Genomic DNA, 13,539 nt, shown 5'->3' on the forward strand with positions numbered 1-13,539 from the left:
TTTTTAAAAAAAAATTTATTTATTTATATTTATTTTTTTGGCTGCATCGGGTCTTAGTTGCGGCATGTGGGATCTTCACTGAGGCATGTGGGATCTTTTGTTGCAGCGTGCGGGATCTTCCTTGTGGTGTGCGGGCTTCTCTCTAGTTGTGGCATGCGGGTTTTCTCTCTCTAGTTGGGGCACACAGGCTCCAGGGCATGTGGGCTCTGTAGTTGTGGTGCATGGGTTCCAGAGCGCGTGGGCTCTGTAGTTTGTGGCACGCGGGCTCTAGTTGACGCGCATGGGCTCTATAGTTGTGGCACGCGGGCTTAGTTGCCCTGTGGCATGTGGGATCTTTGTTGAAACCCGCGTCCCCTGCATCGCAAGGCGGATTCTTACCACTGGACCACCAGGGAAGTCCCCATTGCAGTCATTCTAATTGCTGCTCAAAATGTCCCATCTTTAGCCAGCGGCAACGTCTTCATACTGACTCCTGAGTCCTTTTGACTCAATCCCAGTAGTTTTGGAGGACGTCCTTGCTCTCTGGTACAAAATGCTTCATACTCATTTTGCAAATTTCCTGCCCCAGACCTAGAATCAGCTATTTCCCCAAGGATCCCTGGTTCCTTTGAGTCAGAAATGGTATTTAGAGGCCACAACCTGGGCACTAGTGTTGCTCATTGTTACTGCATTGTCATATGTAGAGCTTTTCCGTGGACTTAGCTAGCGAAATATATATATATATAATATATATTTATATATGTTTATTATACGTATTATATAGTTTAGAAAGAGAAAACCCTATGAGTTCATTCTAAGATTTCCAATTCAAATGAAAATTACAGGGCATTACTTCTTTGATTTTATATTTGTATCTCTTTTCTTCTTCTTTTAAAAAATATTTATTTATTTATTTGGATGTGCCGGGTCTTAGTTGCAGCAGGTGGGGTCCTCACCGCCACGTGTGTGATCCTCAGTTGCGGCATGCGGTATCTTTTAGCTGCAGCATGCGGGATTTTTAGTTGCGGCATGCGAACTCCCAGCTGCCGCATGTGGGATCTAGTTCCCTGACCAGGGAGCGAACCTGGGCCCCCTGTACTAGGAGCCCAGAGTCCTAGCCACTGGACCACCAGGGAAGTCTCGTGTATCTCTTTTCATTTGCATTAAAAACTTAGTCCCCAGTAACATTAGCATAGCTACATATTTGCTTTAGTCTAATATATAATTTCAAAATATATGATGTTGGGTGTCAAAATTTTAAACTATGTATTTTACCAAAATAAAAAAATCAGTATAATTATGACCAATAAGACTATTTAAAAGTAGGTTGCAGACATCATCCTTAATACTTCAACACACATTCTCTAAGAACATTCTCCCACTTAACCACGATACCATTATCACACCAAAGAAATTTTATAAAGATACACTATTATCCAATATACCAATCTCTCATTTCTCATATTCAAATTTCCCCAGTTGACTCAAAAATGTACTTTCGCGGGACTTCCCTCGTAGCACAGTCGTTAAGAATCCGCCTGCCAATGCAGGGGACACGGATTTGAGCCCTGGTTTGGGAAGATCCCACAGGCCGCAGAGCAACTAAGCCCCTGTGCCACAACTACTGAGCCTGCGCTCTGGAGCCCCCAAGCCACAACTACTGAAGCCCACATGCCTAGAGCCCGTGCTCCACAACAAGAGAAGTCACCGCAATGAAGAGTAGCCCCTGCTCGCCGCAACCAGAGAAAGCCCGCCTGCAGCAATGAAGACCAACGCACCCAAAAATAAATTAAAAAAAAATTTTTAATGTACTTTCGGGACTTCTCAGGTGGTCCAGTGGCTGACTCTCACTCCCAATGAGGGGGGACCCAGGTTTAATCCCTGGTCAGGGAACTAGATCCCACATGCCACAACTAAGACCTGGTGCAGCCAAATAAATATTAAAAAAAAAAAAACCCCAAACCCACAAAAAACAACCCTCCAAACCAAAAAAAACCAAAAAACAAAAAAACCCCAAAATGTACTTTCAAACGCAAATGCGTTTGAAATGAACTCTCATTCTGAGGGTGCTCTGGAGGCCAAGAGAGGAGTTATGGGAAGGGAGGTGGAAAATCAGGTTTAAAATCTCAAAGATGTCAAATATCTCTAATTTGTAAACTAACTGCAACCCCAATAAAACCCCCATCTATGTTTGTATTTCTTCTGGAACCAGGCAAATTGGGTATAAAGTTCACTTCATTTGAGAGAAAAACATAGCAAGAGACAGGACACATTGAAAAATAAGAGCAATGTGGCAATCAGCCATTTCAGGTACTAAGACGTATTACACAGCCTTTATAATTAAAACACTGTGGGGATGGCACCAAAGAGTCAGACAGACAATGGACTTGGAGAGAACACAGATGCAGCCAAATTAACCATGGAAATTTAGTGTATGAAAAGGTGGCATCTCAAATCACCTAAAACTACTTTATAAAGTTTAGGTAGGTAAAGTTTTACTTTATAAGTTGAAGATAATTCACAGTGAAATGCATCGATCTAATCAGTACAGCTAGATTAGTTCTGAAAAACCTATACACCTGTGTAACCCCACCACCTTCAACGTACAACATATTCCCAACTCGAGAAAGTTTGTCTCCTCCTTGGTTGATCCCTGCCACCCAGCCCTCCTTCAGAGGCAATCACTGCTCTGAATGAGAATTTTAATAAGTGCTAGTGAGATATATTTAAAATAAGACAAAATTGAATCCATTTGGATAAATTCCAAATGGCTCAGATTTAAAATTTATTTACAAAAGAAATTGTATAAAACTAGAAGGCAATGTCATCTCTTAAACCTTCCCCTCTTCCAGCAGCTGCACTGCCTCAGCCCTCACATCAACACATCTGAACTCAGGGCCTTTGCATGTGCTGTAGTCTTCCCCTCTGCAAGCCTTCCTCAGATACCCGTGTGCTTCCTTCTCTCTCTACCTTTATAGACTGTCACCTTTGCTGTGTAGCCCTCTATTTAAAAATCACACCACTACAACCGCTTTTTCTCCACAGCAGTTCTTCCACATACTAAATATTTTGCTTACTTATTTTGTCAGTGGTCTGTTCTCCTGTCCTAGAATGACAACTTCCTGAAGGCTGGGACTTCTGTCCATTTTTTCAGTGCTGGATCCTCAGTATTTAGAGCCATTGCTTGGTTACTTTTTGCTGAGGGTAAAAGTGACGAGGAGAGTTTCAGGTAGGGTGTGGCCCACAGTACCGCATTCTCTTGCCTTTAGTGGGATGATAGGACAGTGGCAAGGCAACTGAGAGGAAAAACAGAACAGTCTGTGAAGGAGGACAGCAGGTGAGGGTAGAGACAATGGGCTGATGCATCCAGGCAATGCTTTCTTCCAAAAGTCTTATTAAGGGAAGTGAAGTGTTGGGGTGAACAAATGTGAAGCTCTGAACTTTTTGAGCCACCTCTTCATCTGCACAGCTGCTGCAGGGCACCTTGGGCCTGGATCCAGCGCAGCTGCCACTGGGGCAGGGACAGGCCTTGGCAGAGTTCCCCGGAGAGGGCGGCTTGTCCCGGCTGCTCCCACCTGGAGAAGGGGACGGCATAAGAGGGAAGGCCTGGACCTCCAGACCTTCACTGGCCTCCGCTCAGCACCATGCTCTGCTTGTCATCAGCCCCCACCCCCCACCACCCGGTCTAAGTTCTGCCTGTTCCTCCAGTCAGCCCCCGCCTCATCGTGTCCCCCTCTCACCAGTCCCCTACAACTCCCTGCAGCTCGGGGATTCGCTTCAGTGCTTGTTTCAGCAGGTTCTCCAGGCACTTCAGAGCCCGCCCCAGGTTCTCTTTCTGCTCCTTTTCCTGGACTGCCTGGATCTGCAGGAGCTCTGCAGGTTAGAAACCCGGGGGGCAGCAATGAATCCTCTGGTTCCCTGGTGCCTTGCAGCCAATGGGTCACTAAGTCTCCAATCATCTAGTCTTCACCTGAGCATCTCTCCTAATCCTCTCTCTCCTCCCAGGTCCTTTTACCACGTGCAAGCCCACCATACCTCAGGCATCATTCTGAATGCCTTCCTCCCTCCCCCTGATGGCCCCTCAATCTCCATGGCCCAACCCTCAGTGTCCTCCCTGCTTCCCCACTTGTCCCCCAGCCTCTCTCCTTGGACCCAAACCTCAGCCTCTTACTGGTCCATCCTTCTCATGGCAGCCAGAGTGATCTCACAGCCTAAACCTGATCCTTTCGCTTGGAACCCTGCAAGGCTCCCCAGAGCCCCAAGACAGAGGCCAGGCTCTCAGCCTAGTACTTGATGGGTGCATCATGTGGCCTCTGCTTACTACTCCTGAGAAAAACCTCACTTGTCCCCCAGGGCCCACTGGAGACACCATCTTTCCTCCTGGACAGCTCTCACCTCTTCCCCCATTGAGCTCTCAGGGCCAGCACATGGCACATAACCAGTGAGTGCTTGCTGAGTGAATCCAGGAATAAATGACTTTTCTGAGTTTCAGCTTCCTCTCTGTAAACTGGGGTCTTATACTCCCTTCCCTCATGGTAAGGACTGGAAGACACTGTCCATGTGCAGATAACAGTGAGTGGAATCACACCAGAGACACAGAGTGCTTACTGCAGCCAGGCATGGCTCAATACCCTGTTTGGGTCACCTGACTGAATCTTTCCAGCAACTCTGTAAGGTATTATGATTATGCTTATTCCACTGAGGAGGAACCTGAGGCACAGGGAGATCACGCAGCAAGGAAGAGGTGGGGCTGAGAAGAGAATTCCGGTAGTTTAACTACGCAGCCCAGTTTTTTTTTTTTTGCGGTACGCGGGCCTCTCACTGTTGTGGCCTCTCCCGTTGCGGAGCACAGGGTCCGGACACGCAGGCTCAGCAGCCATGGCTCACGGGCCCAGCTGCTCCGCGGCATGTGGGATCTTCCCGGACTGGGGCACGAACCCACGTCCCCTGCATTGGCAGGAGGACTCTCAACCACTGCGCCACCAGGGAAGACCACAGCCCAGTTTTTAACTACTCAAGTATACTATTGTTTGGTGATGGGTGAGTATTTGGCAATTCAATGAGCAGTGCTGCCTAATGGTTTGGAGCACAGACCCATGTTAGATGGCCTGGATTCAAATCCCAGCTTGGCTGTCTGGGCAGCTACCGAGCCTTCTGCTTCTCAGTTCTCTCCTCTGTGAAACGGGGAGAACCCCTGGGCTGCTGTGCAGATGAAACTAGTGAGCATGCTCAAAGCGCTCAGCACACTGTGTAAGCAGTGGGTGTTTGTGGTTTCTTCTGGATGCTGATGGTCCTGGGAAGGGGCTGGGATGCTGGATAAGAAGGCAGCGCAGGCCTACCCTGGGTGGATGGTCCTGGCGGCAGGCTGGTCTTCATGTGGAGCAGATACGAGCATCGGAGACTTCGCTGGTCTTGGAGGAACAGATGGTCCCGGCGAAGAGAGGCAGCCTTCGGGAGGAGCAGCTCCGGAGCCTGGAGGAAGGGGAAGGACAGTCACCTGGGGTGGGGGTAGGGGTGGGAAGACGGGTCCTAAGGGACAGGTACTCACCTTCCCTGCAGGCAGCCCCAGAGTGTGGCTCAACACTATGAGGCTGGAGCCTCTTGGGGATGCAGGATGCAGCTGGTGGATGGATGGAAGGACCGTAGGGAGGGGCTGCAACCTGTGGGGGAAAATCCAGGTTGGGTGGGGCACTGAGAGGGAGGCTTGGGTTCCAGAGGCTCTGGGAGCTGGCAGCTGGGCTCAGGAGGCCCAGGAACTTGGAGGTGGGTCTGCGGACTAGGATTCCAGAATGGGGCCGAGGACCTGAAGGTGAGGTCTGGCAGCACGGGAACACTGGGAGGACTGGAATTGTTTTTCTGGAGTGGGCCCAGGGAGTGACAATCATCCATGGCAGGGGACATGGTGATGGCCCAGTCTCACCCTCCAGGGCTGTGCCGCAGCAGGGTGCCCAGCAGAAGATGGGGCAGATGCTGGGCTTCCTCCTCTAGACACCGAAGCAGCTCTTGGCTCTGTGGTGCCACCATCTCAGATGTGGGGACCACTTTTTGCCGAACCAAAGCTAGCACCTGTGGGGAAAGAAAGGGATGGGAAGGGCAGTGTGAGGCCGCTTAGCCCCCTCCCTAGGAGACCCAGCCCTAGTCAGAATTTGCTCCAACTCCCATCTCACCTCCCCAGGGCTCCGGCACAGGCTCGTCTTGCTGGCTGAGTTGCCCTTGATGAGCAGGCGGACCTGCTCCTGTGTCTCCGCCTAGGCAACAGAGAGGCCACGGAGATGGGTGGCTTCTCCTTGTCACCTTCCAGCCTCTGCCCCTGCTCACCCCTTTGCACAGGTCCTGATTCCTCTTGGGAGTCTCACCCTGGCCCCTCCCCTCACCAGGAGGCCCAGTTCTGGATCTTAAGGGTCCCAGCCTCACTCTGGCCCCCCACCAGGCCCTACCACTTCTTCTGGAGTCCCGCCTCTCACCATCAGCTGGCGCCAGTGCAGGATCCGCTGCTGTTTGGCCTGTAGCTCCTGGAGCAGAAGCTGCCTCTGCCCAGCAGCCTCCTCCAGTTCCCGGCTCATGGCATGCAGGGCCTTGAGTTCTGCCCACAGGGCAGAGCTCTGGAGCCCCAGCACCAATGCCTGCCTGGGGCACGAGTAGAAAAGAGCAAAGGAGAAGGAAGGTGACTAAGACTCACTGTGGAGGAGGGAGATCAGATCTGCAAGGATGCACAAGGAGCCATAGCACAGGGAGACAAACCAGGAGAACAAGCAGGGATGCAGAAATAAGAGCCACAGGTGCAGAAAAAGTCCAATAACCTGAAACCTCTGGGAGAGAGATGGCCTAGAGGCCTCTGCTCATGGAGACCCCTCACCTCTCGCTGGATCCCACGGTACATCTCTCCATCTCCTCCATCAGGCCCTGGAGGTGCTGGGTCAGGATTTGATGGTCCTTCAGGAGGGGGCCCCGCTGGGTGACCAGCGCAGCCACAGACTGCCAGCCCTCCTGGAGCGAGGCACAGAGTCAGGGTGGGCATGGTCCCTGGGGTTGGGGGCTGGGGCAGGGGATCGAGTGGGTTGGGAAGGGGATGGAGTCCTGGGGGTCACCTGGATGAGATGCACCATGGACGGCAGGGCCTGGCTGGAGTTGGGCTGGTCTGGGGCCTGGGAGCTGAGAATAGGGGCTGAGTTGCAGAGAGAGGAGACCTGTCCCCTTGCCTGGACCCTTGGGGTAACCAATGTCAGCCCACCTGCCAGACTGGTTACTGGGTTTCAGTTCCACCCCCATCAGCAAGTCACCCTGCCTGGTCCTGACCTGTCCCAATTTACCCAGCCCACTGCCCTGCTCTGAGTGTGGGAGCATCCACGCCACACCTGGCTATCTCTGTATCTTGGAGCTCATCCACGGTGCACAGGGACTGGATCTCTGCCTCCCGCTCTGCAGCCAGATGTTCCAAGGCAGCCAGGACGTGGCCAGGAGGGTGGTTTGTCAGCAGTGTCTGGTGAGGAGAGGAGTGAAGTCAGGGCAGGATGGAGGAGGGCTGCGAGCTGGGACTCCATGGAGAAGGGGACAGGATCAAGAGTTAGGTTCTGGCACCCTGAGGTTTACATGGGGTAGAGGGTGTGGCCTTTTTGAGAGCCCCCTCACCTCCACTGAGCTAAGCCACTGCTGGTAGGAAGTTCCAAAGAGATCATCTCGAGGGGTTCTGTGGAGTTGAGGAAGGGGACAGAGAATGTTACAGAACACATCAATTCACCCTCTAATGATCATCACCGCCCTATAAGGTAGGGGTTGTCATTGTCCCCATTTTAAGGATTGGAAACCAGGTTCTTTCTCTACGCCTATCAGACTTGAGTTCCCCTCTTAATATCAACTCGCCGGTCTTGGGCCCCTTCACGTGTGCTGTTTACCTGGAACACCCTCTCAACCTTTTACACTCCTCACCAGAGAACCCGTCCTGTCTCCTTAGCTGGGTAAGGCATTTCATTTGAGTTCCCTGCGCCTCTCAGGCCTCCTCACCCTCTAACAGCCCTAACTACCTGGGTTGTCACTGTCTATGATGGTCTGTTTCCCGCTTTTCCCAGCCTGGGAGCCCTGTCAGGGCAGGGCCTGAGCTAACAGAGCCCGGAGGCCCAATGTCTGTAACAAGTGACAACCCCCAAAGCCCAGGTTCTTTGCAGGGTCTCGGGGGTTGAGGGATACTCACAGAATGCTGCCTCCCTTGGCCCGAGGCATCAGGAGCTTCTGCAGGAACTGGGTCCGGAGGCTGCAGGCTGTTCGGACATCGCCCTGTGAAGAAGCGAGTGTAGCATGAGGAGGGCCCAGAGGTCCACCGAACCCCAGGCTCCCCACCTTTTCCCCCATGGCCCAGGACTCTTACCAGGACCACAGGCTCCAGGCTCAGGGCTGTTGATGTCAAGGGTCCAAAGTTTATATCCATTTTGGCCTTCCTAGAGAGAGGAGTGCAGTTGGGGCTGAGGTTCCTGGGAGGAGGGAGCTGGCAGCACAGATGTCTGTGTCCCCTCTTGCTGCCAGCAAAGCTAGCCTGGACCTCAGAGGCCAACCCCAAATTAGACCACTGTCATCTCCTGGCTAGACGACTGCATTAACCTCCTCATCCGTCTCCCTGCTCTTGCCCACTGCAGTCCGCTCTCTACCCAGCAGTCAATGATCCTATTAAAAGCTCAGACAGATCATGTCACTGTTTTGCTCAAAACCCTTGAAAACAATGTGATGTGTCTCTGTTACACTCAGAAAAACAACAATGGGTATTAGAACTGTTCTAAGCACTCCATGTGATTTGACTCACTTAATTATCATACCTACCTTTTAGAGTAGGTATTATTAATATTATCCCCATTCTAAAGAACTTAGAAACTGAGGCACCAAGAAGTTAAATACTTTGCCCAAAGTCACACAGCTGTAAGTGGCTGAGCCAGGCCATGAACCCAGCCTGAGAATAAAATTCCAATGCCTCCATGGCGCTCTGTCCACCTCTCCAACCTACCTCCTTACGCTCTCCCTCTTGCCTATGAAACTTAAGCTGAACTGGCCTCCTGGCTGTTCTTCCCACATGCCTCTGCTCTTCCTGTTCCTCTCCATGGAAATTCCTCCCCCAACTCAAATGTTACCTCCTCAGAGACGCCTTCTCTGACCATCGTACCTAGGGTAGGATCTCCCTCTCCCTTTCTATCATATCACCTTTTCTTCATAGCGCTCAACTCTACCTATGATTACAGGGTTTGTCTGTTTCCTAGTTTACCACCTGTCTCCTCTGCATCACAGTGTGGGCTCCATGAGGGCAGGACAGTCCCGTTTACTGTGTTTTCCCCCGTACTGGTGTTCTAGATATATAGTTGGCACTATTGTAGGCACTGGAAATACAGGTGGCTGAGATGACAAAACTTCCTGGCCTCGTGGACGTTAAATCTTAAGGAGTGGACCTCAGAATTCTGGAACTCAAGAAGCGCTCAGGGCAGAGCACTGGGTCTTTAAGAATGTGTCTACCCAGCCTGGTGAGGGCTGCTCCCTGGACACCTGAGGCTTACCTCTCTATGTCCTGCAAATGCTTGAGCTGATTCTGCAGCTGCTGCATGGGACCTTGGAGTCCACGCTGCTGTCTTCGCATGGCCCCAGCTTGGGCCCGGAGGAGGAGAGCACGACGCTGGGTGTCTTGCATGCTCTGTAGGGCCTGCTCCATGGCCATGTCTGTGAGAGGAACAGGGGTGGCCATCAGTACTTTCCTTAACCCCGTTCTGCTGCCCATCTGTCCAGCCCCATGGGTCACCCTGAGCCTCAGTCTCTTGCTCCATCAGCTCCAGGCTCTGGTCTAACTCCAGGATCTCTGCCCGCAGGTGGGCAACAGCAGCTTCCAGCTTCAACTTCCGACGGGCCTGGTGGAATCAGGTACAGGGTCAGATGCATGGCCTGGCTGGGGCTCGGCCTGGCCTGACTGCCCTGTGTGAAGCAGCAGTCTCTTACCTGCCCAATTAGGTGGCAGAGGGTTTTCCCCAGGCAGTTTTGGTGCCTGAACCTCTAGGACCAGAAGAGCACTATGGTACTATCCTGTCCCCCTCCTTCCTCCTGGGATTGCCTCATCTATCCTCCCACCCTGTTTCTTGTCTCTGTCCCAGTCCTCATCTCCCCACTGAGCCCCACACCTGGGAGTCCTGAGGTCTCCTGGAAGCCTCCCCCGCCCCAGATGTCACCTGGGCACCATGCACACATTGGGTCCCATACTGGTCTCAGTATCTCTCCCAAACCAGTTTCTTCTCCCACCAACCTCACCAGCTTTGATGCCCCATATCCATGTCCCCCCAACCACAGCTCATACCTTCTCCCCCTAGACTGTAAGCCCTGTGAGTGCAGGGATTAGGGCTGTTTTGTGATACAGTGACCCTAGCATTACCCAGCACAAGGCTGGGGCTAGAGCAGAAGGTCTACAAGTCCTCTTTTTGGATGAAAGAAAATCTTGCAGCACATGCTTCTCACCTCTGGACTGTCCTGGTGGCCATACCTGAGGAAGTGAGGCCAGAGTTAGAGGATGACAGGGACTTCCAGGGGGAGATGGGAGGTTGAGGCTGTGGGCGGGGACATGGCTGGAGGGGGCTGGGGAAGACAGGAGGGGACAGCTTTGAGGACCAGTTACCAGAGCAGGTTTCCCCGGATCTTCTTGACATTCCTATAGTGGAGAGGTAGGAGGAAGGGGAGTTACTGTGGGACTCGCCTAGGTCCCCTCCCCTGCCACAGCTTCCCTCATGCAGCCAGGCTCACCTCTGGCTGTGCACATGCCGCAAGACGTAGGCCCAGATATCGGCCCCCTGGCCCAGACACAGCCTGTGGGAACAGTATGTAAGGTGATGCCTGGGACGTCACACAGGGTGGAGGATCTTCATTCGCAGGGTGGTGGGGGGTAGGGGCTTTACTAGGGAATTCTCACCTCTTGTGGGAGGGAGGGTCCATATTTTGGGGGGTAAGGTATTCCCTCCTGGGGAGTTCTCAGTCACTGAGAGGGTGGGCTTCTCACTGGGTGTAGGGCTATTCTCATTCCATGGTGGAGTAATCCCTTTCTCCTGGGAGAGGGTTATCTCCAGTCACTTCCAGAGGTGGGGGTGAGGGCTATACTGCCTGGAAGGGCTCTCTCATTATCAGCTGTGGGTCATCACCCCTATACATTCAGTCTTCAATGGGGTGGTCTTTGCTGACTTCAGAGGGTCCTCACTGGCTGGGCTGGGGTGTGTGGTGGGTGGTGAAGTGCTGCAGGGACAGCCTTACTCTGGAGATCCAATTTCCCCACCGGCAGGGGCCCTTCATTACTAACTCATGAAGGATCCCCACTGGTGCAAGGGACCTCACTCTGGGCGGCCTCACAGGATGGGCGCGGCAGTGTTGGAGTCACCGCCAGGACGTCCTCACACAGTTCAAGATCCTCTGCCTGGATTTACTACTCGGGGGGCGGGGGCGCCCTCAAGGGTTATTCTCACTCGGGCAGAGGAGGATGGGGAGGGCGGCGCGTCTTAGATGAAGATGTGGTTCTCATTCCCCGGGACGCTATCTCCAGGGTGGGGAGTCATCACTCCTAGAGAGGCCCTCACCTGCGCAGCGCCGACTCCGGGGCCCGGGCGGCCACGGGCACCTCCATCTCTTCCGCCGCCCAGCAGCCCAGTTCCCGCGCTTGCTGCGCTAACTCCATGACAGCGCCTCAGCCGCCGCCTCCCGCCCCTTCTTCAAGAGTGGCTTCCTCCTCTGACGTCACGAATGCGCCGGAAGTGACGCCATCGATCGCCAGGCAGGCTGGGGCTTTCCGGCTCTGCAAGGTCTCAGGGCCGATCTACGTCTCTCATGCTTGAGGGTCCGGTCCATTTGAGTGGAGATGAAAGGGGCGTGGAGAAACGGTGGGGCCCGCTAGACTTCTGCGTCCTCCTTCCTACTACCATCTGTTCCCTAAGAGACAAAAGGTCCCCAATGCCTCACTTCATTTTCTTGACAAAATGGGACTCTCATCCCAGGAGGATGAGAATCAGGCGAGGAGATGGCAAATTTACTGCTTTTTGATTTCAGAAACAGAGTTTCAGATCTGAGTGAGGGATAGAGGGCAGATGGCATGACCCTAATATCTCTCTGGCATGCTTTCTTCTAGGTATTCGTTCGTCCTTACCATTCTGTAACATTCGTGAGCTGACCCTGTGCTGGGGACACCCCGGTGGCTGAGACAGCCCCAGTCTCCGCTACTGGACCTCCAGCTCCTGGAGCTACCAGTTCAGTGAGAGACACAGACGCATCACCAGGTAGGGATGGTAGAACATAAGCAGCCAGGGGTGGGTCACTTTGGGACACAAGGAATGTGAGAGGCCTATGGAGTGCCCCAGAAAGCACTGGATACTGGGGCTGGAGTCCTGGAGAACCCACTCAGTCTCAGACATGGCCCTGAGAAATGGCAACATTCAGGGACTTTTCATTCAATGTGATTGCCTCGTTCATCACTGTCCTCAGTGTCCAGTACAGAGCCTGACGCTCTAAATAGTTGTTGAAGAAACAAATGGCAGGAAAGGTGGTGGGGGTGAGACTAAAGCTGGGAACCCTGGGAGGAGGATGGAGCAGGATGAAGAGAGGAGGGGGTTGAGGACAGTGCTAGACCACTGTAGGGCTGTGGAGAAGAGAGGAGACTGAGTGGGTGGGTCATGTGAGGTTAAATGGCTGTTGAGGGTTGAGATCCAGGGCTCTAGGCTGGGGATTAGGTGGAACAGACCTTGAAATGGGGAGGTGAGAGAAGGGGCAGCTTTGGGGGAAATGCTGATAACAATGTGAGACTCTGTGGGTGTGAGGAGTCAAGGGGGCATTCAAGGGTCAGCTGAGTCTCTAGTCCAGGGACAAGGGGACCATGAGGTCACCACTAAATAGAAGATTTCTGGGAGAAGCCGAGTTCAGCTTCAAATGCTTCTTAAGGGCTGAGATGCAGAAGAGGGTGCCAGGGGCTGATGTAATCCAGATGGCTTCCTGGAAGAAAGACTAGCAGCTACTACTCCACCATTCTGATTTCTCAAGTTTCCATTTCTCTCAAACATCTCCACCCTTCCAACCTTTGTGGGTTGTTTTGCTGTTTAAAAAAAAAATCAGTTAGACAGCATGTTTGCCAAGGGACTCTGAGCTTTTCAAGGGGCGTTAGAAATTATTGGCTGTTAAAGGAAGGAAAAGACAAGTCACAGACTGCGAGAAAATATTTGCAAAACACATATTTGATTATTGACGAGTATCCAAAATATGCAAAGAACTCTTAAAACTCAACCATAAGAAAATAAATAATCCAATTTAAAAATGGACAAAAATTATGAACTGATGTCTCACCAAAGATGATATACAGATAAATGCAAATAAGCATATGCAAAGTTGTTCAACATCATAGGTCATCAGTGAGCTGCACATTAAAACAATAATGGGATACCTCTACATACCTATTAGAATGTCTAAAATCCAAGACAATGACAACACCAAATGCTGCTGAGGTTGTGGAGCAATAGGAACTCTCATTCATTGCTGGTGGGAATGCACAATGATAAAGCCACTTTGGAAGACAATCTG

General features: G+C 52.1%; 3 protein-coding genes across 5 annotated transcripts in view; 2 read left to right on the plus strand and 1 right to left on the minus strand.

Moving 5' to 3' along the window:
* Nucleotides 1-2,283: 2,283 nt before the first annotated feature.
* HAUS5 (HAUS augmin like complex subunit 5) lies at nucleotides 2,284-11,721 on the minus strand. 3 transcript variants are annotated; one of them, XM_067019037.1, is made up of 20 exons: nucleotides 11,556-11,703; nucleotides 10,735-10,797; nucleotides 10,610-10,642; nucleotides 10,453-10,477; nucleotides 9,943-9,996; nucleotides 9,749-9,854; nucleotides 9,510-9,669; nucleotides 8,342-8,411; nucleotides 8,168-8,250; nucleotides 7,609-7,666; nucleotides 7,335-7,459; nucleotides 7,068-7,131; nucleotides 6,836-6,966; nucleotides 6,444-6,606; nucleotides 6,147-6,227; nucleotides 5,900-6,045; nucleotides 5,528-5,639; nucleotides 5,319-5,451; nucleotides 3,720-3,852; nucleotides 2,284-3,554 (listed from the first exon to the last, which is right to left on the minus strand). In XM_067019037.1, the coding sequence occupies exons 1-20, from the start codon at nucleotides 11,651-11,653 to the stop codon at nucleotides 3,437-3,439; spliced, it is 1,956 nt and encodes a 651-aa protein (XP_066875138.1). In that variant the 5' UTR covers nucleotides 11,654-11,703; the 3' UTR covers nucleotides 2,284-3,436. The 3 variants fall into 3 exon arrangements, with proteins under 3 accessions (XP_066875138.1, XP_066875139.1, XP_058902188.1); XM_067019038.1 differs by having other exon boundaries at nucleotides 10,295-10,477; nucleotides 11,556-11,689; XM_059046205.2 differs by lacking the exon at nucleotides 9,943-9,996 and having other exon boundaries at nucleotides 11,556-11,721.
* A 439-nt stretch (nucleotides 11,722-12,160) lies between these two features.
* Nucleotides 12,161-13,539, plus strand: part of ATP4A (ATPase H+/K+ transporting subunit alpha) — a 77,275-nt gene continuing 75,896 nt past the window's right edge. The window contains exon 1 of the mRNA XM_067019012.1: nucleotides 12,161-12,248. The gene's annotated coding sequence lies outside the window, so the exon portion shown is untranslated. The remainder of the gene's footprint in view (nucleotides 12,249-13,539) is intronic.
* PMIS2 (PMIS2 transmembrane protein) overlaps nucleotides 12,161-13,539 on the plus strand; it is a 36,653-nt gene continuing 35,274 nt past the window's right edge. The window contains exon 1 of the mRNA XM_067019239.1: nucleotides 12,161-12,248. The gene's annotated coding sequence lies outside the window, so the exon portion shown is untranslated. The remainder of the gene's footprint in view (nucleotides 12,249-13,539) is intronic.

The sequence above is a fragment of the Kogia breviceps genome, chromosome 18 (assembly GCF_026419965.1).
Source record: "Kogia breviceps isolate mKogBre1 chromosome 18, mKogBre1 haplotype 1, whole genome shotgun sequence".
Lineage (NCBI taxonomy): Eukaryota > Metazoa > Chordata > Mammalia > Artiodactyla > Physeteridae > Kogia > Kogia breviceps.

Excerpts from the sequence above, each read along its gene's own strand:
- HAUS5 (XM_067019037.1), bottom strand. The coding sequence starts at position 11,653 with ATGGAGTTAGCGCAGCAAGCGCGGGAACTGGGCTGCTGGGCGGCGGAA. Across the intron at positions 8,412-9,509 it reads CATTTGCAGGACATAGAGAG|GAAGGCCAAAATGGATATAA; the intron begins GTAAGCCTCAGG and ends TCCTCTCTCTAG. Across the intron at positions 3,853-5,318 it reads GCCAGGACCATCCACCCAGG|AGCTCCTGCAGATCCAGGCA; the intron begins GTAGGCCTGCGC and ends TCTAACCTGCAG.